Source organism: Protopterus annectens, chromosome 5.part0, assembly GCF_019279795.1.
Source record: "Protopterus annectens isolate FY-2018-M chromosome 5.part0, PAN1.0, whole genome shotgun sequence".
NCBI lineage: Eukaryota > Metazoa > Chordata > Ceratodontiformes > Protopteridae > Protopterus > Protopterus annectens.
The window spans coordinates 7,836,394-7,863,619 of record NC_056735.1 but is presented as its reverse complement, the minus strand read 5'-3'; the positions used below and the strand labels follow the sequence as shown (position 1 = coordinate 7,863,619).

Sequence of the window (27,226 nt, the reverse complement as noted above, 5' to 3'; positions counted from 1 at the left end):
TAGCCATTATAGACATAAACACTTTATGGTTTAGGATTGAAGTGGGCTGTGTGAAGCTGGATCCAATGCGTCTTATTATTTTATTTCATTTATTTATTTTTATTTGACATTAACCGGGCTAGTCTGACTGAGCAAATGCCCTTTTTCAGCAGAGGCCTGGGGAGAAAAGCTCCAAAAACAATTAAGAAAGTTATATGTAAATAATACAATTTGACAAAATCAAGAAGTTGAGTTACAGTATCAAGTAATACACTTACATAAAGTAGTAATATAATGAGCAGGTAATAAGCTTAGGGTATAAACATTAGAGCTGTCATCTGTGCACAGAAATAATATTATTTTCATATTGATGAGCTGAGTTAGGAGTAGATATAAATATAGTGGCTTTATAGCCATTGGCTGAAGGCAGTTGGTTGCCTGGGCAAACTATTGAAGTTAGCAGGAAAGTAGTAGTAGAAAACCATGTAATGATGGAAGAAAAGAAAAAAGGAAGTGAAGGAAATGGAGGGACAGGGACAAATGGGGTAAGGAGTGGGATGATAACTTTGACATTTCCTGGAGCTGAGTAAGACGTTTTTGAGAGCTTTCTTGAATCCAAGGATGTGAGTAATACTTCTAAGGGACATGGGTAGTTTGTCCCAAGATAGAGCAGGGGAAACCGCTATAGAGTTTCTGCCCAAAGGACTTTTTAGGTTTATATATTTGTAAGAGACATTGGTCAGAGCTTCTAAGGGATCACGGGGGGGGGTGTAGTGAGAAATAAGTGAGGAGATGCTGGGGCAGAAAGTAGAGTTGTTAAGAATAGAATGAATGATAGGGAGTTGAGTTAAGTTGGTTAGGAAATTCAAGCCAGTTAAGATTCCTGAGAGTAAGGCGGTGGTGAGATTTAGATGATAAACTAGCAGCAAATCGTACAACTTTGTTGTAGGTGGTTTCAAGTTTGCAAAGTAGAGAGGTATGCAAGTTGGTTAAGATTTGTAAGCCGTAGAAAAGGTTAGGGAGAAGATAAGCTTGGGCAAGTGAGTTTCTGGAGAATGGTATGAGAAACCTTTTATTTCTGTACAGTAGGCCAAGTTTTTGGTGAGTTTTTTGATACAGTATAGTACATAGTGGTCAAATTTAAGTTGGTCATCTGTGATTACTCGAAGGCGCTTAGTGTGGTTATCTGCAGAGATAGTAGTATTGTTAAGGGAGGAGATGGTGAATGAGGATTTGAGGTGGTAAAAAGATTTGGGGAGGAAGAGAATAAGTTATAGTCTTTTTAGGGTTTAGTAGGAGTTGATGGTTAGTGGGCCAGGTTTCACTGAGATTAAAAGATTTTTGTATCATGTGCAACAGGTCAGATGAGTTTTCAGCAATGGTGATAATTGTGGAGTAATTTGCATATTGTATGAGTGATGGCTGAGGACAGGAGGATTGGAGTTGATTACTAAAGATGTTGAACAGGAGGGGTCCCAGGATTGAGCCTTAAGGGACACACATTTTGATGGGGAGAGGGGGAGAGAGCAGAAAGCCATTTAACAGATTGCTGTCTGCCTGTGAGGTAGGTATTGAACCAAAAGATAGTTGATGAGAGATTGAGTGTGTTTGGAGAGTAAGATGGGGTGGGATATGGTGTCAGAGGCTTTGAAGAAGTCTAAGAAGAGGCAGGACACTAGCTTATTGTCTGTAGCCAAGGTGTTGGTGAAGGATACGAGCACTGTGGATGTGCTGTGATGTCTGCTAAATCTATGTTGGGTGGGAGTGATGAGGTTTTGCTTTAGTGAGATAGGCCATAATTTGTTTGTGAACACAGTGTCGTAGAATTTGAGAGAGGAGGAAAGTATGACTATATGTCTGTAGTTAGAGAGGTCTACAGATATTCCACCTTTATGAATGGGTATAGTATGGAATTTTTTCCAGAGAGGTAGAACAGTAGATTCATTGATAGAGTGGTTTATTAGAATGGAAACAGGGTATGCTATGGAGCCAGCAGCAGCCAGTTAGGAAGGAAGGAGGGAGGTCATCAGAAGATGAGGAGCAGGGTTTGAGTTTGTGGAGTTTTTTTTATATATATAGTTGGTAGGAACCGAGTTCAGTGAGGAAAGGGCAGTTATGTGTTAGGGGTAAGGTGGTAGAGGAAGTGTATTTTGATTAGAGGTCTGCATGAGTTTACTAATAGTGTCAATGAAGTATGAATTAAAAATGTATGTGGATGTCCTTCAAGGATGCATCTGCAGTCATAACAAATGGGTTGTCCTGTCGTCAGGCAGCCCTTCGGTCGGCCGGATTCCAAAGTCTGGGTCCGGCTTCGGCTGATGTCGCACTTCACCCGACGTCATCTCTGCTGGTCTTCGGGTATAAAGGCATCAGCCGACGCCATTTTCCTCCGTCTTTCTTGCCGCGTGGTGCCCGAAGCAGAAGCTGTTCGCAAGTGCCGGTCGGTCAGATCCAGAGATTACTACCCGAATACTACTTCGAAGACTTCTAAAAAGCTAAGTACCCCGTTGGGGACTCTTTCTTGCCTCAGCCGATGTCAGAAAAAGTAAATAACTGTTTAACTTGTGGGAAACAAATACCTCATAAAGATTTCCACTCTTACTGCCTACCTTGTTTAGGCCCAGACCACGACGTAGCAGCTTGTTTAGCCTGTGCTTCCTTCAACCGATTTAACGCTTAGGCGTCGGTCGGAGTTTGCTGAACAGTTTTTCAGCTCAGATTTTGCGTACATTATGCCGTCGGATCCTCCGACTCCCCAAATTGTTAAAAAAACGCAAAGATACAGACCGACATCATGGGTCCGTGGTTTCGCCGAAACCACGGTCAAGCAAGTCATGAGTGTCTCGGTTTCGGCCGAAACCGAGAAAACGGGTCAATCTTCAGCCGAATCCATGACTACTACTGAGGCTCCTGCTACCTTAGTTGAATCGGCCTCTGAAGTTTTGCCTACTACTGTGGTTCCTAGTGACTTATCCGACACCATCCCTTTGGATGTCTCTACCCCAGCACGTGGTGCTGCTAGGCCCCCTGCAGCCATGTCTATAAAGGCCTTTGCCAGGGCTAAAGCAGCCAAAACTGTTAAACCAGTGCCTGTTAAGGCCCCCTCACACAGGCACACTTCTAGTTCACAAATGCTTACTCTGGCAGAGGATTTAATTTCCTTAATTAGGGGATCCCAATCTCACCCAGACAGGGCCTCTCAGCCTCCAGAAAAGAGACCTAGAGCAGAGCCCCCCGAGCCAGTGGCCTCTGATGATTCTTCGGATGACTCAGTCATTACAGATCAGCCAGAAACTCCTTTTTCTACTTATGAAGATTCCGATGCTGATGAATCCATTCCATCTGCCTCTCCACCAGAGGAATTTTCCTTTGGGGAAACATTACACGCCATGAGAGAACAATTCCAATGGCAGGGACAAGATTTCTCAGATTCAAGAAAAAGGCTTAGGACTTTTCTACACTTGCCTCAACATAGGCCCTTAGCTATACCTCCAGTTCTGCCTGTTGTGGATGATGCATTTAATGATGTTTGCACTGCTCCTGATACTCTACCTCCAGCCCCTGCCAAACCAGATAGATTTTACAGGGTGCCAGACACTCATCACCACCTATTCAAGGCCCCGCTTGCAGACCCTGAGACTATATCCCAAGGGCCTAAGGCAGTAGCTTCGACCTCAGCAAAAAACCCTCTCCCTTCTGAAAGGGAATCCAGGTTCTTAGAGAGATGGGGCAAAAAAGTTTACACCTCTGCTACTCTCTCAGCTAGAGCTTTAAATTGTCAGTTTCACATGATCCAATACCAAGAGTTTATGCTTGATCAGTTAACTAAGAAGCTGTCCTCTGATGAATCCTTAGATAAGAAATATGTCTTAGAAATGGTGAATAACATTCAGCAGGTTAGTAACCATTCTTTAAAATGTGGCTGTGATGCACTGGAGGCTTCATTTAGATCAGCCATGACTGGCACAGTGATAAGAAGGCATGCATGGTTGAAAGAACAGGCCCTGCCGGATCATGTTAAAGCAAAGCTGTTAGATGCTCCTATGGATAAGGTCAGCCTATTTGGTACCCCTGCTCAGCAAGTAATGAAGAAATTGGAAGAGAAGGCAAAATCTGTACAAACAGTTAAGGATTTCTTACAGGTTCAGCCCCCAAGGTTTAGCAGGAACTGGCCTGCCAAAAATTGGTCCTTTCCAGACTCCTCAAAATCTCAAAGAGGCAGGAATAGCCGCTCTAGAGGCAGAAATCAACCCAGAGGAGGTGCCTATAGAGGACGCCAGTGGCAAGGTAATAACCAGCGAGGCACAGGCACAACCACTGCCACTGCAACAGGACAATCACAGTGACTTGGCTCTGACTCCGCCTACCAGGGAGCAAATAGCAGCACCTATAGGCGGAAAGTTAGCCTTATTTTCGAAAAATTGGCACTATATCACAAAAGACAAGTGGATTTTGCAAACCATAGACCAAGGCTACAAGTTCCACTTCCACACCTTACCAGTAAAAAGAGGAATGCCAAACCTACCTCCAAATCAAAAAACAGAAGCTCTAAAGCAGATAGCTCAATTAACAAAGATGAAAGCTGTGGAAAGAGTGCCAATAACACAACAGGGCAAAGGATTCTACTCCAGACTCTTCCTAGTACCAAGAAAAGAGAAAAGTTGGAGACCTATTCTCGACCTGTCCGTCTTAAACACATACATCATTGTCCCAAAATTCAAAATGCTGACCCTACAGCAACTTCTTCCCATGCTGGGCAAGGAGTGTTGGCTGGTAACTCTAGATCTCAAGGAGGCATACCTGCACGTCCCCATACGACCAAATTGCAGAAGATACCTCAGATTTCTTGCAGGATCAGAGCATTATCAATTCTCAGCATTGCCCTTTGGCTTATCTACTGCGCCCAGAGTATTCACAAAATGCCTGGCATCAGTAATCGCTCATTGCAGGCTACAGGGAATCCAAATTTATCCATACCTGGACGACTGCCTGTTACAAGCGGACAACAAAAGCAAGCTGACAACAGATTTACAAAGAGTCATTTGCTTACTACAAGCCCTGGGATACACAGTCAATTTAAAAAAGTCAAGACTGATACCATCCCAGACAAGAACTTTTTTGGGTGCGGAATTGGACACAGTAAAACAGATGGCATTCCTGACTGCAGAAAAACAAGAATAACTCCCTCTTTACTTCTTGGCATTAACAAAGCAGAACAAACTAACAGCAAGAAAAGTACTGCAGGCCTTGGGCTTCATGGCATCATGCATAATCCTGGTCCCCCATGCCAGACTGCATATGAGAAAGCTACAGTGGTACCTAAAGAATTTATGGCCTCAACACAGGCACAGCTTAGAAACCAAAATCCCACTAATCCCATGCCTGAAACAAGAGTTCCTATGGTGGGCTCAAGCATGCCAGTCAAACCCAGGTTTGCCCTTCCACAACTTTCAAGCAAACCAAACCATCACAACGGACGCCTCAGACCTAGGCTGGGGGGCGCACATGTTGGACAAGTGCATACAAGGATTGTGGACTCCAGACCAACTGCACCTGCACATAAACCAAAAAGAAATGCTGGCAGTAAAACTAGCAATCCAGAAATTCAGACCATTCCTAAAAGAAGGCCATTTAATGATAAGGACAGACAACACCACAGTCATGTGGTACATCAACAAACAGGGAGGCACTCATTCATACCCCCTATGCAGAATGACTCTGGACCTTTGGAACATGGCTCTGAGCTACAACATCCAGTTACAGGCAATATTTGTGCCGGGAAAAGAAAACACCCTAGCAGACATGTTAAGCAGAACCACCTCGGATGCTCACGAATGGATGCTACACCCGGACATCTTCAAGACCATCACAAAGAAATGGGGAATGCCACAAATAGACCTATTCGCATCCCCACTCAATCACCAGCTCAAAAAATTCTGCACAAGGACATGCCACCCACTTGCATGGAAGGTGGACTCTCTATCCTTCAGTTGGAAAGGCCTGACAGCATATGCATTCCCACCTCTTCCTCTGATGCACAAGGTACTACTGAAAATCAAAGAGGAACGTCCAAGGATAATTCTGATAGCTCCGAATTGGCCAAGACAACACTGGTATCCTTTGCTGAGGGGCATGTCACAGGGGAGAATGTGGCCAATACCCCTGATGCCTTTGATGTTAACTCAGAACAACTACAACATCATGCACCCAAACCTAAAAACCTTGCAACTGACTGCCTGGAATATCACATAACAGCAACTAACCCAGACTTATCCCAAAGGGTTAAAGACATTATCCTTGAAGCCCGCAGACCTTCAACAAGAAGGAACTATGCAGGAAAATGGAAAAGGTTTGTCATTTGGAGTACCGAAAGAGGAAAAGATGTGTCAAACATAGACATTGCTAACATCCTGGAGTACTTGGCAGAACTTCTACATATGGGTCTGTCCTATTCCTCCATCAAGATACATGCATCAGCTATTTCCGCAGAATACAGCTTCGATCCACCTGTCTTTTCACATCCTCTACTCAGACAATTCCTCAGAGGGATCAAGAATGTAAAACCTCCTAGGAAACCACCATTACCAGCATGGGACTTGAACTTTGTGCTAGAAAAATTGACACTCCCTCCATTTGAACCAGCAGCAACAGCAGATCTTCAACACCTATCATGGAAAACTGCTTTCCTACTGGCAATTACTTCAGCAAGGAGGGTTTCAGAACTACAGGCCTTAATGGCAGTACAACCCTTCCTAATCTTCCATCCGGATAGAGTGTCCATGAGAACCAATCCTACATTTATGCCTAAGGTGGTATCCAGAGTGTCTTTAAACCAGGCAATCCACCTACCTACCTTCTTTCCCAATCCACAGAACAGGGGGGAAAGGCTGCTGCATACCTTGGATGTACACAGACAGTTACGCTACTACCTGGACAGAACCAAAAGTAACAGAAAAACTGACCAGCTTTTAGTAGCCTATGCATCAGGAAGGGAAGGAAAAGCAATTTCCAAACAGACAATCTCCAAATGGATAGGAAATTGCATAAGATTCTGTTACTCCTACCATGGAAAACCAGTTCCACAGAACATAAGACCTCATTCTACAAGGGCTACAGCCACTACCACAGCCTTCTTACGAGGAGTGGCAACCAAGGACATTATTGAGGCGGCTAATTGGACCTCCGTGTATACATTTGCCAAGCATTATAATTTACCTCTATACTCTAGATCCCGAGCAGGGTTTGCCACTGCTGTATTGCAAGGGATCCTAACTACACCATAATTCTTCTTCCTCCTCCCCTAGTTTGGCTATGGTATTCTACCCATTTGTTATGACTGCAGATGCATCCTTGAAGGACATAGTACAGTTTTGTACCTACCATAAATGTAGATGTCCGAACAGGATAGCATCTGCAGTCAGGATTACCCACCCTCCTTCCCCTCTGTGGTACTCCTAGGGTATTTACCCTCCTAATAGCTAGCTGGGGAGTCTCTTATGGTGTATTTGTTTGTATATATGTACATACATGCTTATTTTTGTGTTTGTTTTCTACTATTTTGGAAACATTGGCATTTATCCAAAATTTAGCTTACCTAGAGGGCAACTGGCATCTGGGGCAAGAAACACTGAGGAAAATAGCGTCGGCTGATGCCTTTATACCCGAAGACCAGCAGAGATGACGTCGGGTGAAGTGCGACATCAGCCGAAGCCGGACCCAGACTTTGGAATCCGGCCGACCGAAGGGCTGCCTGACGACAGGACAACCCATTTGTTATGACTGCAGATGCTATCCTGTTCGGACATCTACATTTATGGTAGGTACAAAACTGTACTTTTCTTGGGCAGGGGTTGATGGATTTCCCTGGTTGGAGGATTCTGTTGATAGCGGTCCAGAATTTTTTTAGGTTTCTAGATTCTGTAGTTTGGGGAGAGAGAGAAGTTCTTTTTTATCAATATTTGTGTTTTTTTGGTCAAATTGCAGAGATACCTGTAGTTTTGGTAATGAGTGGAAGATTTAGTTTTGGTCCAGAGTTTCCAGGCCTTATCTCTGTGTTGCATAAGGGACCGAGTAGAGTTAGGAAGCCATGGGGAGTATCGAGATTTGACCCCAACAGTTCTAGAAGGGGGTAATAGAGTTAAGTGTGTTTAGGAAGATGGAGTTAAATTGTAGAACAGCTTCGTCAAGGGGCAAGGTTAAGAGGAAGGACCAGTCAATAGCACAGAGAGAAGAAATTAAAAGTGTCAGGGTTAAAATAAGTAAACTTTTGACATTCTTTAAATTTATTGGGGTCTAGAGAGATGGGGTGAAAGTCTTTGGATGCGTACAGGAGACTGGTCACTAAGCGAGTCAGGTAGGGATATTGGGTGGTGATAGATGTTAGGGTAGGAGACCAGAGTCCAGTCAAGTATAGGGGAAGTACTTGTAGGTTTATAATGAAAGGTAGGACAAGAGATAAGTTGGGTGTAGCCATGAAGTTTAATACTTGTGTTAGGGGAGTGAGAGATGAGGTTATACCAATTAATGTTAACATCACCTAGTGTAATGGATTCATTGGTTATATTTTCATGCATCCAATGGAGACTCTGTTCTAATAAAGGTATGTTGTCTCCTGGGGGAAGGTAGATGCTAGCAGCTATAATGGTTTTATGACTGTTAAGTTTGTAATTGACAATAATGAGTTCAGCAGGATAGAAGGAAGAGGGAAAGTTGATTGGGGGAAAGTGTGAGGTGGTCAGAGTATAAAATGGCAACTCCACCACCTATTTTATGGGTTCTATCATGGCATAGAACATTGTAACCAGGGGAAAGAAATTTATTATTAGAGTTATGTGATTTAGCCATGTTTCAGAGAGACTGACAGTGGTGGAGGAGTATTCCAGGAATGGAATTTGGTTATCTTGTTGAGAATGCTGTGAATGTTAATAGAAAAAAAGGAAAGATGTTTGGGAGTATGACAGGTAGTAGGTAGAAGCCCTTGGTGAGTCAAGGTAGGGGATGATGAGTTAGAATGTGGCCCAGGGTTGGAATGAATGTTTCTAGAAAGTTGAAACGAGTTTAGGAGAATTGATTTGGAAGGGAAAACTGTTAGCAGTTTGTTTGGTTCTACAGTTTGAGTAGGTTTTAGGAGGAAATCTAATTTTAGGGGCAGTTCAGTACTGATAAAGAGTGAGGGTGATGTGAGATAGGAGAAGTGGTTGTTGGTATGTATAGTGAGATGGTAAGTGGTAGGAGAATTGGGCAGTAAGTTGAGGTGGCTGTGATATGAGGAGAGGTTGGATAGGAGTAGAAGTAAGGAAGAAAAGACAAGTATATTGGAGGTTATAGAGAGAATAAGAGGGAAGGAAGAGTGTAATTGACTGAAGGCAGGTAGGTCTATATATGTGAGAGGGAAGTAGATGTGGTGAGGTGCAATGTTTAGGAGTAAAGTGTGATGCATAATAACTGGGAGGGATTACCAGGGGTAGGAGGAAGGAAATAGGAGGAGTTTGGTTGAGGTTTAGAATAAGGTGGGGTGAAGGGAGACAGGAAGTTGGAGGATTGAAGGGGTGGAGAGTGATGGTTAGCTATAAAGATAATTGAAGTGGGGGTGGGTGTGAATGGGAGTAGGGTAGGGGAGCGAACGAAGCAGGGCCTAACCACAACATGAAGTAAAGCAGTAAAAAAGCAGCTCTATTCAGTCGCTTACCGCTTGCTCAGAGGTGACCTTTGCCTAACATACAAGGCCATGTCAAACCCAGATTTGATGAATATGCTTCACCTCAAAAAATCTAGATCCATCAGAGCCACAAGGGCGGGAGACTTAAACCTCGACACGGCTATTAATAGGACATGCTGGAGGGATAGATTTATCACCCAAAGACTCCCTATGCTGTGGAACAAAATCCCGGTATATGTGAGGCAGAGCACCTCGCTGGCCTTGTTCAAGAGAAATCTTGACCAATGGATGGGAGATCGCAGATATACCCCAGGGATTACCTCAGTGTCACTGCTCGACAGAGGCACAGCAAAATAATGGGTATAGTTCCCCATACTAAAGGGGTGGCGTAAGCCACAAAACGATGGGCTAGGCTTCTAAATGCCCTCGGGCAGATAGCCTAGTATGAACCTATGAACCTATGAACCTATAAAAAACAATCGGTTTACTGAAACACAAAAGGTCAGTAAAATACAAAAGTAAAGCTCCAGCTGGGTTCCATAGTAAAGAAGAGGAACTGTTGTTCAAAAGTCCTTTAATGATAAAGTATGAGACTGTTTGCTAACGTAAATAAGGCACTTCAAAGGTACTGCATGCAGAGATAGTCAGGAACTGCAGTAGGGTAACGTGAAACTCTTGTAGGGCTTAGCAAAATAACTAATGGAGCCAAATTCAGAAATAGGGAAAAGAACCAATTAAAAATGTGCATGCTACACTATAGGCTTACTGTAATGGAAAAAGTAGTTCAGCCTAAGACCTACACTTTAGTAAAGATGTAGATGACTGCTACAGCAACTGGAAAAATAACGTAGTTGCAACCAAGACCACAAAGTCCTTAAAGGATATAAGGCATGTAATAAATGGCAGGATTGTAGCAGGAACATTTCCTTCACTGCAGTATGGCGACCAACAAGCAAGGAAGTACTATAGCTGTGGACCACACCACAGAGTCCTTAGAGGGTGAGAAGTTTGAAATGCAGGGCAAGATGGCAGGCGAAACTACAGGAAGAGGCAATAAAATAATAGATTAGTAAGAACAGGTGAGGAGTGGATGGATTAGACTAAGTAAAATATATAAGTTCACAGCGGTACAATTAAGATAAGTTTCAAAATAGCATTGTAACACAGATCGTACTGAACAAGTAGTTGCAACCACATAATAAAATTGCAGTAATCATTTGTAAAAACACAGGTCTACATAACCGAGTAATACACTGTGCAATAATATCGGCAATAAACTTACTAAATGCAGTTAGCACACTACAGGGGTTAAGTATGGACAACTCTTCCCAAGGGAATTGTCAGCAATTTGAAAATGGTGCCACAAGTGTAAAGAGACTTTGAAAACTCTTTAGGTATTATAGCCACCATCACTTTCTTCCAGGATGTTGGTGCTTCTCCTCTTGTTAAAGTACTGTTAAACAAAACCTTCCAGATCTTTATCAGTTTTTCCCTTCTAGCTTCCAAACTTTTACAGGAATACCATCTATTCCTGGAGACTTTCCTATTGATTGGTTATACATCACCATTTGTATCTCCTCTCTTCCTATCCTATTAGTAATTGAGCCTCATCCATCTCTAACCTTGGTATATTAAATTCTTCCGTAACCATTTGCATTTGTACCTTTTCTTGATCTCCATATTTCTCAGCTTTGTATAGACTTTCATAACATTTCTGAAATATTTGTAGTACCTCTGCAGATTTTCTTGTTGCCTTCCTTGTTAAAGGCTTCCTAAGCTTGGCCACACCCTCTCTACTTTCTGTTTCCTGAGTCATTGAGCTAAAAGTTTTTGGAAGCTGAAGGAGAGAATGTCACTGGGTTTAGGGGTTTCAGCGTTAGGACAAGTGGGTTTAAGTTAGCAAGGGCCTGGATGGTTTCTGAAAAGAAACTGTTGAAGGTGTTGGCAATGGACTCTGGCGATATTTGGTTTGGGGCTGAGTGGGTTGGAGTTGTAATTTGCCCTGGGTGGAGGAGTTTAATACCTGCCCATAACTTCTGTGGCTTGTTGTGGTGTTTCTGCTGTAAATGGCAGAAATACCTTCTTTGTCTAGTAATATGGATTTTTTTTGTATCATTCCTATATTGTCAACATTTGAGTTGATCTTGTGGGGCTTTAGAGGAGCGCCAGGTGTTCCAGGCATTATTTCTTTGGATGATCTTTAGTAAGCCAGGGGGCAATTTTTGTTTTAATTCTAATAGAGCGTGCAGGTGCATGGTTTTCAAGGATGGCCAGGAATGTGTTATTAAAGTGTGTTACTGTCTCATAATAGAACTTATTTTACTTCAGCAATATACTCACATTTTTATATTCTGTTAGTGTCTTAATATACTGTCTGTTCTTCAGTTTCCATTTGAATGTTGGTAATCCCATAACCCCATTGGAGTGGGTGAGGTTACATGATTATTTATGCAGATTATATGTTAATTAGGGTCTACTTTGTTTCATTGAAAGCTCATTTTACTGAAGTTGAGTTCACCCTGACCAAATTGCTGAAAGTGCAAATTACTGAAAACTCATTTCACAGAATATCATTTCACTGAAGTGAAGTACTGGCACAGTGTAGAGTACTTTAAGGCAAGTAAAAGGTATATGTCCTTTTCCCCACTGTAATGCAATCCTGGAGTTAGTGTATATATAGTTGGGGGTGTACATTGGGTGGTGTGTGGGGTGTAGCCCCCCCCCCACCTAGTTTGGATTTATATTATATTTCACCGAAAGCTTCAAAACAATGCATTTTAAACCATAGACATGCATACTTACGATACCAATGACTAACTCTCTTTCCCAAAGACGATATATACCCAAACTAAGTGGGGGACTACAACCCCCACACGCCCCACTGTGGGGAGCTTTGCCCCCCACGCCCCCTCTAACTGTATATACTAACTCCAGGATTGCACTACAGTGGGGAAAAAGGCGTATACCTTTCACTTGCCTTACAGTACTCTACATAGTGCCAGTACTTCACTTCAGTGAAATGAGATTCGGTGAAATGAGTTTTCAGTAAATTGAGATTTCAGCGATTTGGTCAGGGTGAATTCAAATTCAGTGAAATGAGCTTTCAATGAAACAAAGTTAGACCCATTAATTAGCATCCCAATTTTTGTCCTACTTTTTTATAGGCCTTTGTCCAGGTTTTTGATGTTTCCAGGTTGAGAGGTTTGATCCCAGCCAAGAATCCAACTGAAGAACCTCTTGCTGTGAGGCAACAATGCAAACCGCTGCAACACTGTGCCGTAAAGTCTGTCTAGCCTAGCCCAGTTTTTGTATCTGTACATCTTCCATGCCAAATATTTTCATAAATTTCTTCAAAAATCTACCCTCCTTTGTTATATTTACCCCTGTGGGCCACCCAGACACAGCCTCCCTGCTGCAAATCAAATTCCAGTCCCCACCTATAAGTAATATCCCCTGCTGAAAACAGATAATTTCTCCCAGAATTTTTTTAAGCTCCATTACAGCAGTTTTAGATATAAATTCATGTCAGTGTAATCCTCTTCCTTTGCTACTACTAGCTCCTTAGTACTGTGTATGTACTATTGTTATTTTATCCTCTTCTATCACTATTGGAGCTCCTCTTGCAATTAGTAGACGTACTGCTGATGTCCTTCAAGAATGCAACTGCAGTCCTGACATATGGGTTGTCCTGCCTCAGGCAGCCCTTCGGTCGGCCGGATTCCAAAGTCTGGGTCCGGCGTCAGCTGATGTCGCCTCTTCCCCGACGTCAGAGCGGCTGGGGTACAAAAGCATCAGCCGACACCACCTTCTTCAGTCTTTCTTGCCACGCGGTGCCCGAAGCAGAAGCAGTTCGCAAGTGCCGGTCGGCCAGCTCCTGTGTTTTCAGATACCGAAGTCATCAAAAAGCTAAGTACCCCGTTGGGGAACCTTTTCTTGCCTCAGCCGATGTCAGATAAAACTGCAAAAGTTAATAATTGCTTGTCTTGTGGTAAACAAATACCTCATAAGGACTTCCATTCTTACTGCCTTCCCTGCCTCGGCCCAGACCACGACGTCTCGGCCTGTGCTGCCTGTGCTTGCTTTATTAAGCGCACACTTAGGCACCGGGCAGAATTTGCTGAAGACTTTTTTGGGGAAAATTACTCCTATATCATGCCGTCGGAAATACCGACAGCACATATTTCCAAAAAACGGAAGGACCGGGACCGACTTTCGCGGCCCGCGACTTCCACCAACACCACGCTGAAGCCTACCACGAGTGCATCGGTCTCTTCGGAGGCGGTAATTCAACCGCTCCAGGCCGACGACACCACTTTACTGCACACTTCGGTCCCGGAGGCTACCCCAGTGCCGGTTGTTGATTTTCCTCCTGAAACCGAAGCCCAAGATTTGCCTGACACCATACCGGTGGACAAAGTTACTCCAGCACGTGGGGCAGCTAGACCTCCTGTGTCTATGTCCATCAAGGCCTACACACGTGCTAAGGCTGCCAGCCAGGCTAAATCTCACCCTCCTAAATCTTTTTCACAGGGTCCCACTTCTGATAAACAGATCATGACTTTAGCTGCAGATCTAATTTCTTTAATCAGGGGCTCTCAGGCTCATCCAGACAGAGGTTCTCAGCCGCCTTCAGACAAAAGGCCTAGGGTTGAGCAGGCAGATACCCTTTCCTCAGATGAAGCCTCTGGTGAGTCAGGCCATTCAGATTCCCAGGAAGAATCCTTCCCGGCCTACGAGGATTCTGATGTTGATGAATCCATTCCCTCTGCCTCTCCTCCTGAGGATATTTCGGGGAAATTCTCCACTCCATGAGAGAGCATTTTCAGTGGCAGGGCCAGGATTTCTCCGACTCCAGGAAAAGGCTTCGGACTTTCCTTAATTTACCCCAGCACAGGCCTTTAGCTATACCCCCAATTGTTAGATGTATTGGATGATGTGTTCTCAGACTCCAGTACTTCTCCTGATTCTCTCCCTCCTGCTCCTGTCAAGCCAGACAGATATTACAGGGTTCCTGAAACTCATAAACATCTCTTTAAGGCCCACTCTGTGGATCTAGAAACTATTTCTCAGGGGCCCAAAGGAGTGGCCACTTCCACGGCCAAAAATCCTTTGCCCGCAGACAGGGAATCTAGGTCCCTGGAGAGGTGGGGTAAAAAAGTTTATACCTCATCCACCCTTGCCATGAGGGCACTTAACTGTCTTTTTCATATGTTTCAGTATCAGGATTTCTTGATGGATGATTTGCAGAAAAAGTTAGCCTCTCTTGAGCCTTTAGATAGAAAGGCCTTGCAGGATTTGGTTCATAATACTCAGCAGGTTGGCAATCATTTTCTTCAGTGTGGTTATGATGCATTGGAAGCTTCATGTAGGGCAGCTATGACAGGGGCCGTCGTACGTAGACATGCTTGGTTGAAAGAACAGACATTGCCAGATCATGTTAAAGTAAAGCTTCTAGATGCACCTCTGGAAAAAGACAAGCTATTTGGTGCTAATGCACAGGGTGTGTTGAAATCAATTGAGGAAAAGGCTAAATCAGTACAAACAGTCAAAGATTTCCTCCAGGTTCAGCCACCAAGGTTCAGTAGGAATTGGCCTTCGAAGAATTGGTCCTTTCCAGACACTGACAAGTTCCAAAGGGGAAGAAACAGGCATGCTCGAGGTAGAGGGCAATACCGAGGCTCCTACAGGGGCCGCCAATGGCAACCAACTAATTAGAGACGTGGCGCAGGGACTTCTACTGCTCCACAGGGACAATCACAATGACTTGACTTTGACACTGCCGACCAAGACTCAGAGAGAAGCACCTTTAGGTGGAAAATTATCTTTATTTTAAAAAAATTGGCACGTTTTTACAAAGGACAAATGGATTTTGGACATAATAGACAAAGGTTACAGGTTCCACTTCCATACCTTACCAGCAAGACAAGGCATACCAAACCTGCCACAAAATCAAAGGGCAGAGGCACTCATACAAGTTTCAAAGTTGCTACAAATCAAAGCAATAGAAAAGGTTCCTCCTCAGGAACAAGGCCAGGGATTCTACTCAAGACTGTTCCTTGTTTCAAGAAAAGAAAAGCAATGGAGACCTATACTGGACTTGTCCGCTCTAAACATTTTTCTCATTGTGCCAAAATTCAAAATGCTGACGTTACAGCAACTTCTTCCCATGCTGGGCAAGGGGTCTTGGCTGGTTACTCTGGACCTCAAGGAGGCATACCTGCATGTCCCAATCAGACACAGCTGCAGAAGATACCTCAGATTTCTTGCAGGGTCAGAGCATTATCAATTCTCAGCATTGCCTTTTGGCTTATCTACTGCGCCCAGAGTATTCACGAAATGCCTGGCATCAGTAATTGCACATTGCAGACTTCAGGGGATACAAATATACCCTTACCTGGACGACTGCATTATACAAGCGGACAGCAAGCAAGCCTTGATAAGAAACTTGGACTGTGTCATTCACTTACTACAGGCTTTGGGATACACAGTCAACATTCAAAAATCAAGACTACTGCCATCCCAACAAATAATTTTTCTAGGAGCCAAACTGGACACAAACTCACAAATGGCTTTCCTCACAAAAGAAAAACAAGAACAATTACTAGATTACTTCAAAAGCCTAGCAAAGCACACCCAGATGACTGCAAGGAAAATCCTGCAGGCCCTGGGTTTCATGGCATCTTGCATTCTTCTGATTCCACTGGCAAGACTACACATGAGAAAACTACAATGGTACCTAAAAAGTTTATGGTCTCAACACAGCCACAACGTAGAAGCAATTATTCCACTCATTCCATGTCTACAAAAGGAATTTTTGTGGTGGGCACAAGCAAGCCAGCTAAACAAAGGCATGTCTTTCAACAAACCTCAAGCAAGCCAAACCATTACAACAGACGCCTCAGATCATGGATGGGGGGCGCACATGGAGGGCAGATGCATTCAAGGGCAATGGGCACCCCGGGAATTGCATCTGCACATCAATCAAAAAGAGATGTTGGCAGTGATTCATGCAATCGAGGCCTTTGGAAAATTTCTTCAGCAAGGTCATCTGCTAATAAAGACAGACAACACCACTGTTATGTGGTACATAAACAAACAGGGAGGCACCCATTCTTACCCCTCTGCAGACTAACAATGACTCTTTGGGAAAAGTCCCTGAAACTGAACATACAGTTGCAATCCCAGTTTGTCCCAGGCAAGGACAATGTTCTGGCGGACAGTCTAAGCAGAAACATTATGGACCCGCACGAATGGATGTTGCATCCAGACATTTTTTCACAAATAACTCATGCATGGGGAAGGCCGGACATAGATCTCTTTGCCTCACACCTCAATCATCATCTGAAGAAGTTCTGCTCAAGGACACACCATCCTCAAGCCTGGAGAATGGATTACTCTCTCCTTCAGCTGGAATTCTCTAACAATCTATGCATTCCCACCTCTACCATTAATGACCAAGGTGTTACTGAAGATCAAAGCAGAACAACCGAAAGACATTTTGATAGCTCCAGACTGGCCAAGACAGCACTGGTATCCATTACTAAGGAGCATAACTCGCACCAAGCCGTGGCTCCTGCCTCAATGGCCTCTGCTTATAACTCAGCACAATTACAGGACTGTTCATCCCAACCTGCAAACATTGCAACTGACAGCTTGGAGGATTCCATGACTTCTCCCCATATCTCTCTCTCCAAAAAAGTTCAAGAGATCTTACTGGAAGCACGCAGGCCTTCCACCAAAAAAACTTATTCAGCCAAATGGAAGAGATTCAACATCTGGAATGCCAACAAGGGTCAGGATGCATCAGTAATGAGCATCCCACAGATACTAGAATACTTGGCAGAAATGCTTCACAATGGCCTTTCATATGCTTCCATAAAAATACACGCTTCAGCAATTTCAGCAAAATACAACTGTGATCCACCTGTGTTTTCTCATCCTTTGCTAAGACAGTTTCTAAGAGGGATAAAGAATATCAAACCTCCAAGAAAACCACCAGTGCCTGCATGGGACCTCAACTTCGTCTTGGAAAAATTAACTCTTTTTCCTGTTGAGCCAGCAGCATCTTCAGAATTGCAATTTCTCTCCTGGAAAACAGATTCCTGTTGGCAATTACTTCAGCAAGAAGAGTCTCGGAGATACAGGCCCTCATGGCAGTACCTCCATTTCTCATTTTCCATCAGGACAGAGTCTCTTTAAGAACCAATCCTTCATTCATGCCAAAAGTGATATCCAGGGTTTCTCTAAATCAAGCAATTCACCTGCCTACTTTCTTTCCCAATCCTCAAAATAAAGGAGAAAAGCTTCTGCACACTTTGGACATACACAGGCAATTGCGCTACTACTTGGACAGAACAAAGGCCAACAGAAAGTCTGACCAACTATTTGTAGCTTACGCTGCTGGAGTACAAGGAAAGACAATTTCCAAACAAACAATTTCAAAATGGATTGGAAACTGCATCAGATTCTGCTACTCTTTCCATGGAAAAGGTGTGCCAGCCAATATCAGGCCACACTCCACCAGAGCTACAGCCACCTCCACAGCCTTTCTAAGAGGGGTGGCTATAAAGGACATTCTAGAAGCTGCTACATGGAGCTCCGTGCATACATTTTTCAAACATTACAACCTGCCTTTATATTCCAGATCCCGAGCAGGCTTTGCTTCTGCAGTCCTGCAGGGCATTTTAGCTACACCATCCTTATCTTAGATCCTACCACCCCCAGCTTGGCTATGGTATTCAACCCATATGTCAGGACTGCAGTTGCATTCTTGAAGGACATAGTACAGTTTTGTACCCACCATAAATGTAGATGTCCGATAGATATGCAACTGCAGTCAGGTTTTCCCTCCCTCCTACCCCTCTGTAATTCTCTGGGGATATCTGTTATGGTGTTTCTGTTTATTACTGTTGTGCATGTCTGGAATTTTTATCCATTCTCTAAATTTAGCCTTCCTTGGAGGGCACCTGGCATCTGGGGCAAGAAACACTGAAGAAGATGGTGTCGGCTGATGCTTTTGTACCCCAGCCGCTCTGACGTCGGGGAAGAGGTGACATCAGCCAACGCCGGACCCAGACTTTGGAATCCGGCCGACCGAAGGGCTGCCTGAGGCAGGACAACCCATATGTCAGGACTGCAGTTGCATATCTATCGGACATCTACATTTATGGTAGGTACAAAACTGTACTTTTTCCTTTTCCCCAGGTATTCCACTGAATAACCTTCCTGAAAAACCTTTATCAAATTTACATGTTCATTTCTTTCCAAATGTGTCTCCTGTAGCGTAGCTATTTGCAGTCTACATTTTTTAGTATAGTTCACTACTCTTTCTTCCTTGTATACATCTCTGAGACCATTAATATTTAAAGGTAATATTGAAAGGGTCAACAAAAACACAAAGTCTTGAAAATCCTGAATAAAGCATCTGGCTTTCACTGCTCTTTTTTTTATACATTTGGTGGATTTATCTGCAGTCATTTTGGTCTCCCTCAGAGGTTGATGGCATTTTATATTTGGTTCTTGGTCTTTTATTCAGTCCGCTGTTCTTTTGCACGTTTAATTGTACCTTTAGTGCCATTTAAGTGTTTAGTTCCTACTCTGTTTTTTTTGAGGAACCCCATGGAGGCTGCATTGGGAGGGAAAGTAACTGTTTAAGTTTTTAAAAATGAAATACCCCCATCTTGTCCACCAGGACACATTTAGGATTTATGCAGGCCCCAGCTGTATCAGAGCAAGTTCAGGAGGAATAAGAGAGGCTGGTAGATCTAGTGATGGACATGGGTCACTGAGTAGTAAAAATGAAGGATGCTGCAGGGTAGCAAAAAGTGCTCTAAAAAATCTAGCTTAGAAAACAGATTTGTTGCTAGTTATTAACTCTGTGAAGAGTATCAGAACTTCAAGCCATAAGGCATCTTCTATCTCTAATGACTTGTTAGCTTTAGCATTTCACTCCTGCTGCTGCTGGGTACGATACCGTACATCACCTTATTGGTGTTGGGTCTCTTGTCTCTATTTGAAATTTGCCTGAACCAAGCCCTTATCCTTTTCTCCCTAAATCATGTGGGTGGGGGTGAAGCTAGAAGACTGTCAGTCTGTGTAAACTTGGTGGAAAAATTCTGCATGCAGTACCAGGCATGGCCTGCAGTACTGTGCCATGGGTACTTGCCTTCACACTCCCATTCTAATAATGCACTCTGTTTGGCAGGCTGAATTCCTTTCTGATTTGGTCTGTGAAGCAGACAGCACCTCTTCTCTAACAGGTCATGACCTTGCACTGAAACATTGCTGTATTCCTCCCCCAGGATGTGTGGGCCAGCACCAGCTGCTCACTGTAAACTCTCCTCATCTAGCTTCTGCTGTGCTTAAGCCCACTAATGAATTTGGGTCACTGTGGCTGCATTTGAGAGTCTGGACTCTGACACCTCTCCACGATGGAGCTGTTATTTATTTATTTATTTACCTACCTACCTAATATTACTTTTGTAACATTCTAGGTTTACATTTTTGTAGTGCTTTACGTGTTGGTTGCTGGCATGATGTCTGCATGTCACTGTGCTTTGTTCTTATTCCAGAATGAAATGCTTGAAGAGGGACAGGAATATGCCATCATGCTTTACACCTGGAGAAGCTGTTCCAGAGCAATTCCTCAGGTATGTTATTGTCTTATTTATAAATTTTTGAAACTAAGGAAAATGTTGGTGAACAAGCTTTGAAGGGTTGGTGTAAAGTTATAAGGCAAAAATTAATCTGCATGTAATTTCTGTCTAAAGGATAAAGAACACACGCCAGTAAGACAGCAGAATGTAGTATATCTGTTTATGTTGAGAGTGTTTAGTCTGTTTTCATTGGATTTTTTTTCTTTTTATTATTTAGTGCCATATGCCTTTCATTGCTTTTGCATCTGGAGTCACTTTTGTCATCAAAGACAATGCAATCATTAAGTTGCAGGATACTTTTGACAACCACAATTTTCTAGGTTTTGATCAAGAGAATATGAAGTTTAGTTAATATCACATATAAAGTGTTGCATCTTTTTATATTATTGTTTGCATTAAGTTTTGTATATTTCCCATATTTGATATAAAGTATTTCTTTTATATAGATTACATTTAAGACCATTATCGCTTTTACTTCTTGCTGTATTTCTTTGGAAGCATATGATTCTAACAATTTAAAATAAGTCTTAGTTGTTACTGAAGCGAAATGCAGTACTAATCATTACAGAATTTCTGGAATTCAGATTTCATAAGTGAGTGGAACTGAAAAGTCCATGCACTTAATGAAATAGTTATGTGGTTGCTACCTAAAAGTATTGCAGTTTGCAACATTCCCATCAGATGTGTTACCCAGGTACATGACATTTTTGTTTTTTATTATTATTATTGCCATTTCCACACCCGGTTCTTTCAGATGTTCTATGTCCTGTATAGTATCTTTGGCTGAATTACTGTACATGGTGACTTTAAAGTATTCTCAGTATTGGGACTTATGGTGTGGCTGTGTGTGGTTAAACCAGAGAAAATCGCTCCTGACCGCCATTAAAAGTGTTAAGTTTAGGGTGTCTGTTTTGCTTTCTAATTGTTCAGCAGATATAAGTACATGTTTGGCCACACTATGGCATGAAGGGAGCTAAGAAACAGGTATCCAGAAAGTCTGCTACTAAGAAAAGTCAAGTTTCTGAATTTGGGGGGGGGGGGCATGGTAGTCGCACCGATGACTACAGCTGTGGGACTGGAAGAGAATGTAACAGTCTCTCTTTACACTTAATCCTTACTGAAATAAGAAAGTTAAGTGGGTAGGTAGATGGATTTATTAATGTATTTACTAAGAAACTAAAAGAGCAGGAAAATAACACTGTTGGAACACTTGGGTGCCATTGAAGAATTGAGAACAAAGAAACCTTAGGTCTTTGCCAATTGTGTCTGAAGCCAGGTTTGAAGTGGTAGAGGAATTGTTCTTGACCACAAGGATCAATCCCATTATAAAACATCAGATTTGTAGGAGTTTCAGAGCAACTGGAAAAGGGGGATTGTGATAATTTTATCAAGAAACACATTTGAATGGGCATGTGGTAGGAATTTATTTATTATTTATTTATTTTACATTTGTTGACCGGGAAAATCCGACTGGATACATGTCCATTTTCAGCGGAGGCCCGGGGAGAAAAAAGGGTATATATTGGACAATTCAGTTTTCCAACACGATGGCACAGAAAAGCAACCAAGGGCAATTCTGATGAGATTTGAAGCATTTTCTGTGATGCAGGCTGTCCTGTCTGTTCTCTGGAAACCAGGAGAAAAAGCTAATGATTAGCCCAAATGGGGTATTCACAGAGCAGGGCTATTCCATGGTAGCTAGGAGGAGGATGGGGAAATTTCTACCAGTAGTTCACCTGTATATGATTAAGAGGGTTGTATTTAAACTGATGTCCTTCAAGGATGCATCTGCAGTCTTAACAAATGGGTTGTCCTGTCGTCAGGCAGCCCTTCGGTCGGCCGGATTCCAAAGTCTGGGTCTGGCTTCGGCTGGTGTCGCACTTCACCCGACGTCATTGCGGCAGTTTTTCGGGTATAAAGGCATCAGCCGACGCCATTTTCCTCAGTCTTTCTTGCCGCGTGGCGCCCGAAGCAGAAGCTGTTCGCAAGTGCCGGTCGGTCAGATCCAGAGATAACTATTACCGAATACAACTTCGAAGACTTCTATAAAGCTAAGTACCCCGTTGGGGACTCTTTCTTGCCTCAGCCGATGTCAGAGAAAGTTAATAACTGTTTATCTTGTGGGAAACAAATACCTCATAAAGATTTCCACTCCTATTGCATACATTGTTTAGGCCCAGACCACGACGTAGCAGCTTGTCTAGCCTGTTCCTCTTTAACCGACGGACGCTTAAACGTCGGTCGGACTTTGCTGAACAGATATTCGGCTCTGATTTTGCCTACATTATGCCGTCGGATCCTCCGACTACACAAATTATTAAAAAACGCAAAGAAAAGGACCGACACTCGCGGTCCGCGGTTTCGGCCGAAACCGCGGTTAAGCAAGCCACGAGTGTCTCTGTTTCGGCCAAAACCGAGCAAGCGTTTTTTTCTTCAGCCGATAACTTGCCTTCCACCGAGGCCTCTTCTAGCCTGGTAGAGACGGCCTCTGAAATCCAACCTTCTGTTGTGGTTTCACAGGAATTATCAGACACCATTCCCCTGGATGTTTCTACCCCTGCACGTGGAGCTGCTAGGCCTCCTCCAGCTATGTCTATTAAGGCCTTTGCCAGGGCTAAAGCAGCCAAAACAACAAAATCTGTGCCTGCCAAGCCTCCTTCTCACAGGCCCAACACTAGCTCCCACATGCTTTCTTTGGCTGAGGATCTCATATCCTTAATCCGTGGAGCCCAGCCTCATCCTGACAGGGCCTCTCTCCCTCCTCCAGAAAAGAGACCTAGAGCAGAGCCCCCTGAGCCAGTATCCGCAGATGATTCTTCTGATGACTCGGAGCATACAGACCCTCCTGAGGCTTCTTATTCCCCTTACGAAGATTCAGATGCTGAGGAGTCCATCCCTTCAGCCTCCCCTCCTGAGGAATTTTCCTTTGGGGAAACCTTGCATGCTATGAGGGAACAATTTCAGTGGCAGGGCCAAGATTTCCCAGACTCTAGAAAGAGGCTTAGGACCTTCCTACATTTGCCACAACATAGACCTTTAGCTATACCTCCAGTTCTTCCGGTTGTTGATGATGCATTTAATGATGCATGCTCTGCTCCTGATTCTTTACCTCCGGCTCCTGTTAAGCCGGATAGGTACTATAGGGTCCCGGACACTCATCACCATTTTTATAAGGCTCCTGTTGCGGATCCAGAGACTATATCCCAGGGCCCTAAAGCTGTAGCAGCTACTTCTTCTAAAAACCCTCCTCTGAAAGGGATTCCAGGTCCTTAGAGAGATGGGGTAAAAAGGTTTACACCTCTGCTACTTTGTCAGCTAGAGCTTTGAACTGCCAATTCCATATGATTCAATATCAAGAGTTTATGCTTGACCAGTTGACTAAAAAGCTATCCTCTGAGGAATCTTTAGATAAAAAGTATGTTCAGGAAATGGTACATAACATACAACAGGTTAGTAACCATTCTTTAAAATGTGGCTATGATGCACTGGAGGCTTCCTTTAGATCAGCCATGACTGGCACAGTTATTAGGAGGCATGCATGGTTGAAAGAACAGGCATTACCAGACCATGTCAAATCAAAACTTTTGGATGCACCTATGGACAAGGTCAATTTATTTGGTTCCCCTGCACAGCGAAACCAATCCAGGGGTGCCTACAGGGGTTGCCAATGGCATGGTAACAACCAACGAGGCACGGATACAGCCACCACCTCTACAACAACTCAATCTCAGTGACTGGGGGGTGGTACCGCCTACCAGGGAACAACTACAAGCACCCTTGGGCAGAAAGCTAACATTATTTTCAAGAAACTGGCACTGCATTACAAGAGAAAAATGGATTTTGCAAACTATAAACCAGGGTTACAGGTTCCATTTCCATACTCTACCAGAAAAGAGAGGAATGCCAAACCTACCACCTACTCAAAGGGCAGAAGCTCTACAACAAATATCTCCACTATTAAAAATGAGAGCTGTGGAAAAGGTACCATCTATGGAGCAGGGAAAGGGATTCTACTCAAGGCTCTTCCTGGTACCAAGGAAAGAAAACAAATGGAGGCCTATTCTAGACCTGTCCACCTTAAACACATTCCTCATTGTACCCAAATTCAAAATGCTGACCCTACAGCAGCTTCTTCCCATGCTGGGCAAGGAGTCTTGGCTGGTAACTCTAGATCTCAAGGAGGCATACCTGCACGTCCCCATAAGACCAATTTGCAGACGATACCTCCGATTTCTTGCAGGATCAGAGCATTATCAATTCTCAGCATTGCCATTTGGCTTATCTACTGCGCCCAGAGTGTTCACGAAATGCCTGGCATCAGTTATAGCTCATTGCAGACTTCAGGGGATTCAAATCTATCCCTACCTGGACGACTGCCTGATACAAGCGGACAGCAAGAACAAACTAGCAGAAGACTTACAAAGAGTCATCTACCTGCTGCAAGCTCTGGGATATACAGTCAATACAGAAAAATCAAGGCTGATTCCATCCCAAAGAATAACCTTTCTGGGTGCAGAACTGGACACATCAAAAAATATGGCATTCCTAACTGCAGAAAAGAAAGAACAACTACCTCCCTACTTCTTGGCATTAACAAAGCAGAGCCATCTGACTGCAAGAAAAGTGTTACAAGCCCTAGGCTTCATGGCATCCTGCATAATACTGGTCCCTCATGCCAGGCTGCATATGAGAAAGCTACAGTGGTACCTAAAGAATTTGTGGTCCCAGCACAAGCACAGCCTAGAAACCGAAATTCCACTGATTCCATGCCTGAAACAGGAGTTCCTATGGTGGGCTCAGGCATGCCAATCAAACACAGGATTGCCCTTCTGCAGAAGTCAACCGAGACAAACCATCACGACAGATGCCTCAGACCTCGGCTGGGGGGCACACATGTTGGACAAGTGCATTCAAGACCTATGGACTCAAGAGCAGCTACATCTGCACATAAATCTGAAAGAAATGATGGCAGTAAAATTGGCAATCCAGGCTTTCAGACCCCTTCTCCAAGAAGGCCAGTTGATGGTAAGAACAGACAACACCACAGTCATGTGGTACATCAACAAACAGGGAGGCACACACTCATACCCTCTATGCCGGCTGGCACTCGACCTATGGGATGTGGCTCTGAGCTACAACATTCAGTTACAGGCAATTTATGTACCAGGGAAGGAAAACATTCTAGCAGACATATTAAGCAGAACTACAACAGATGCTCACGAATGGATGCTGCATCCGGACATCTTCAAAACCATCACAACAAAATGGGGATTACCACTAATAGACTTGTTTGCATCCCCACTCAATCACCAGTTGAAGAAATTCTGCACAAGGACTTACCACCCACTTGCTTGGATGGTGGACTCCCTTTCTTTCAGTTGGAAAAGCCTGACAGCATATGCATTCCCACCACTTCCTTTGATGCACAAGGTGCTTCTGAAGATCAAAGAGGAACGCCCGAGGATCATTCTGATAGCTCCAAACTGGCCAAGGCAACATTGGTACCCACTTCTGAGGAGCATGTCCAGGGAACAAAATTGGACGCTGCCCCTGATTCCTTTACTGGTGACACAGAACAACTACAGCATACTGCATCCAAGTCTAAAGACTCTGCAGTTAACTGCATGGAACATTACATAACAGCAATTAACCAGAATTTATCCCAAAGGGTTAAAGACATAATACTGGAGGCTCGTAGACCTTCCACAAGAAAGAATTATGCAGCAAAATGGAAAAGATATCTCATTTGGAGTACTGCAAAGAGGCAAGATGTGACACTGGTGAACATAGCCAACATCCTGGAGTACTTGGCAGAGCTCTACCATACAGGCCTGTCCTATTCCTCCATCAAGATACATGCATCAGCTATTTCAGCCGAATACAACTTGGATCCTCCTGTCTTCTCGAATCCTTTGCTTAGACAGTTTCTGAGAGGAATTAAAAATGTAAAACCTCCCAGGAAACCTCCATTGCCAGCATGGGACTTGAATTTTGTACTGGAAAAGCTAACTTTACCTCCTTTCGAACCAGCAGCAACAGCAGAATTACAATTCTTATCCTGGAAAACTGCCTTCCTGCTAGCAATAACTTCAGCAAGAAGGGTTTCTGAACTGCAGGCTTTGATGGCAGTGCAACCCTTCCTGATCTTTACCAAGACAGAGTGTCCATGAGAACAAATCCTACATTTATGCCTAAGGTGGTATCCAGAGTTTCTTTAAATCAGGCTATCCACCTGCCTACATTCTTCCCCAACCCACAGAACAGGGGAGAAAGGCTCTTACATACCTTGGATGTACACAGACAATTGCGCTACTATCTGGACAGAACAAAAAACAATAGAAAGACTGACCAGCTTCTGGTAGCATATGCAACAGGGAAGGAAGGAAAACCAATCTCTAAACAGACAATTTCCAAATGGATAGGAAATTGCATCAGATTTTGTTACTTCTATCATGGGAAGAAAACTCACTGAAAACAAAAACGGAACACCACTGCAGCCAGGACGATGTAAAAGAAAAGAAACGCAATTTATTTCAAGACCAAAACAGCGTTTTCGCTTCTAGAAAGCCAGAAGCTTCATCAGCAGTTGAAAGCATTTAAACCAAATGCATTTTAAAACAAAGTAAATGGCGCTTGTTGACGACATCACCACAAGCGCCACAAAGTTGCTTAAAGGGGCAACGGTAAAACTTAAAAGGGCAACAATAACAAGGAGAGCGGGTAAAAACAAATACATAGTGTGCCCTGTAACACTTATTTAAAAGAATTCAAACATTCTAAAATGAAGTGTGAAGAAAATTGTATATAGTGAGTATCTAAAAACAAGAGCAACTGAATGTATTACTACATCGGGTCACCTAACATGAGCACGCAGTGAGAAAAAAGCTGCATATCAAAGGAAATCAATGTGTTAGGGTTGCTATTACTTTAAACT

General features: G+C 43.4%; 1 protein-coding gene across 1 annotated transcript in view; it reads left to right on the top strand.

The window, feature by feature from the left end:
- Window positions 1-27,226, top strand: part of CYFIP1 (cytoplasmic FMR1 interacting protein 1) — a 2,370,671-nt gene that overhangs the window by 122,476 nt on the left and 2,220,969 nt on the right. Inside the window, exon 3 of the mRNA XM_044072062.1 lies at window positions 20,209-20,286. Within this exon, the coding sequence (XP_043927997.1) occupies window positions 20,209-20,286 (78 nt within the window). The remainder of the gene's footprint in view (window positions 1-20,208; window positions 20,287-27,226) is intronic.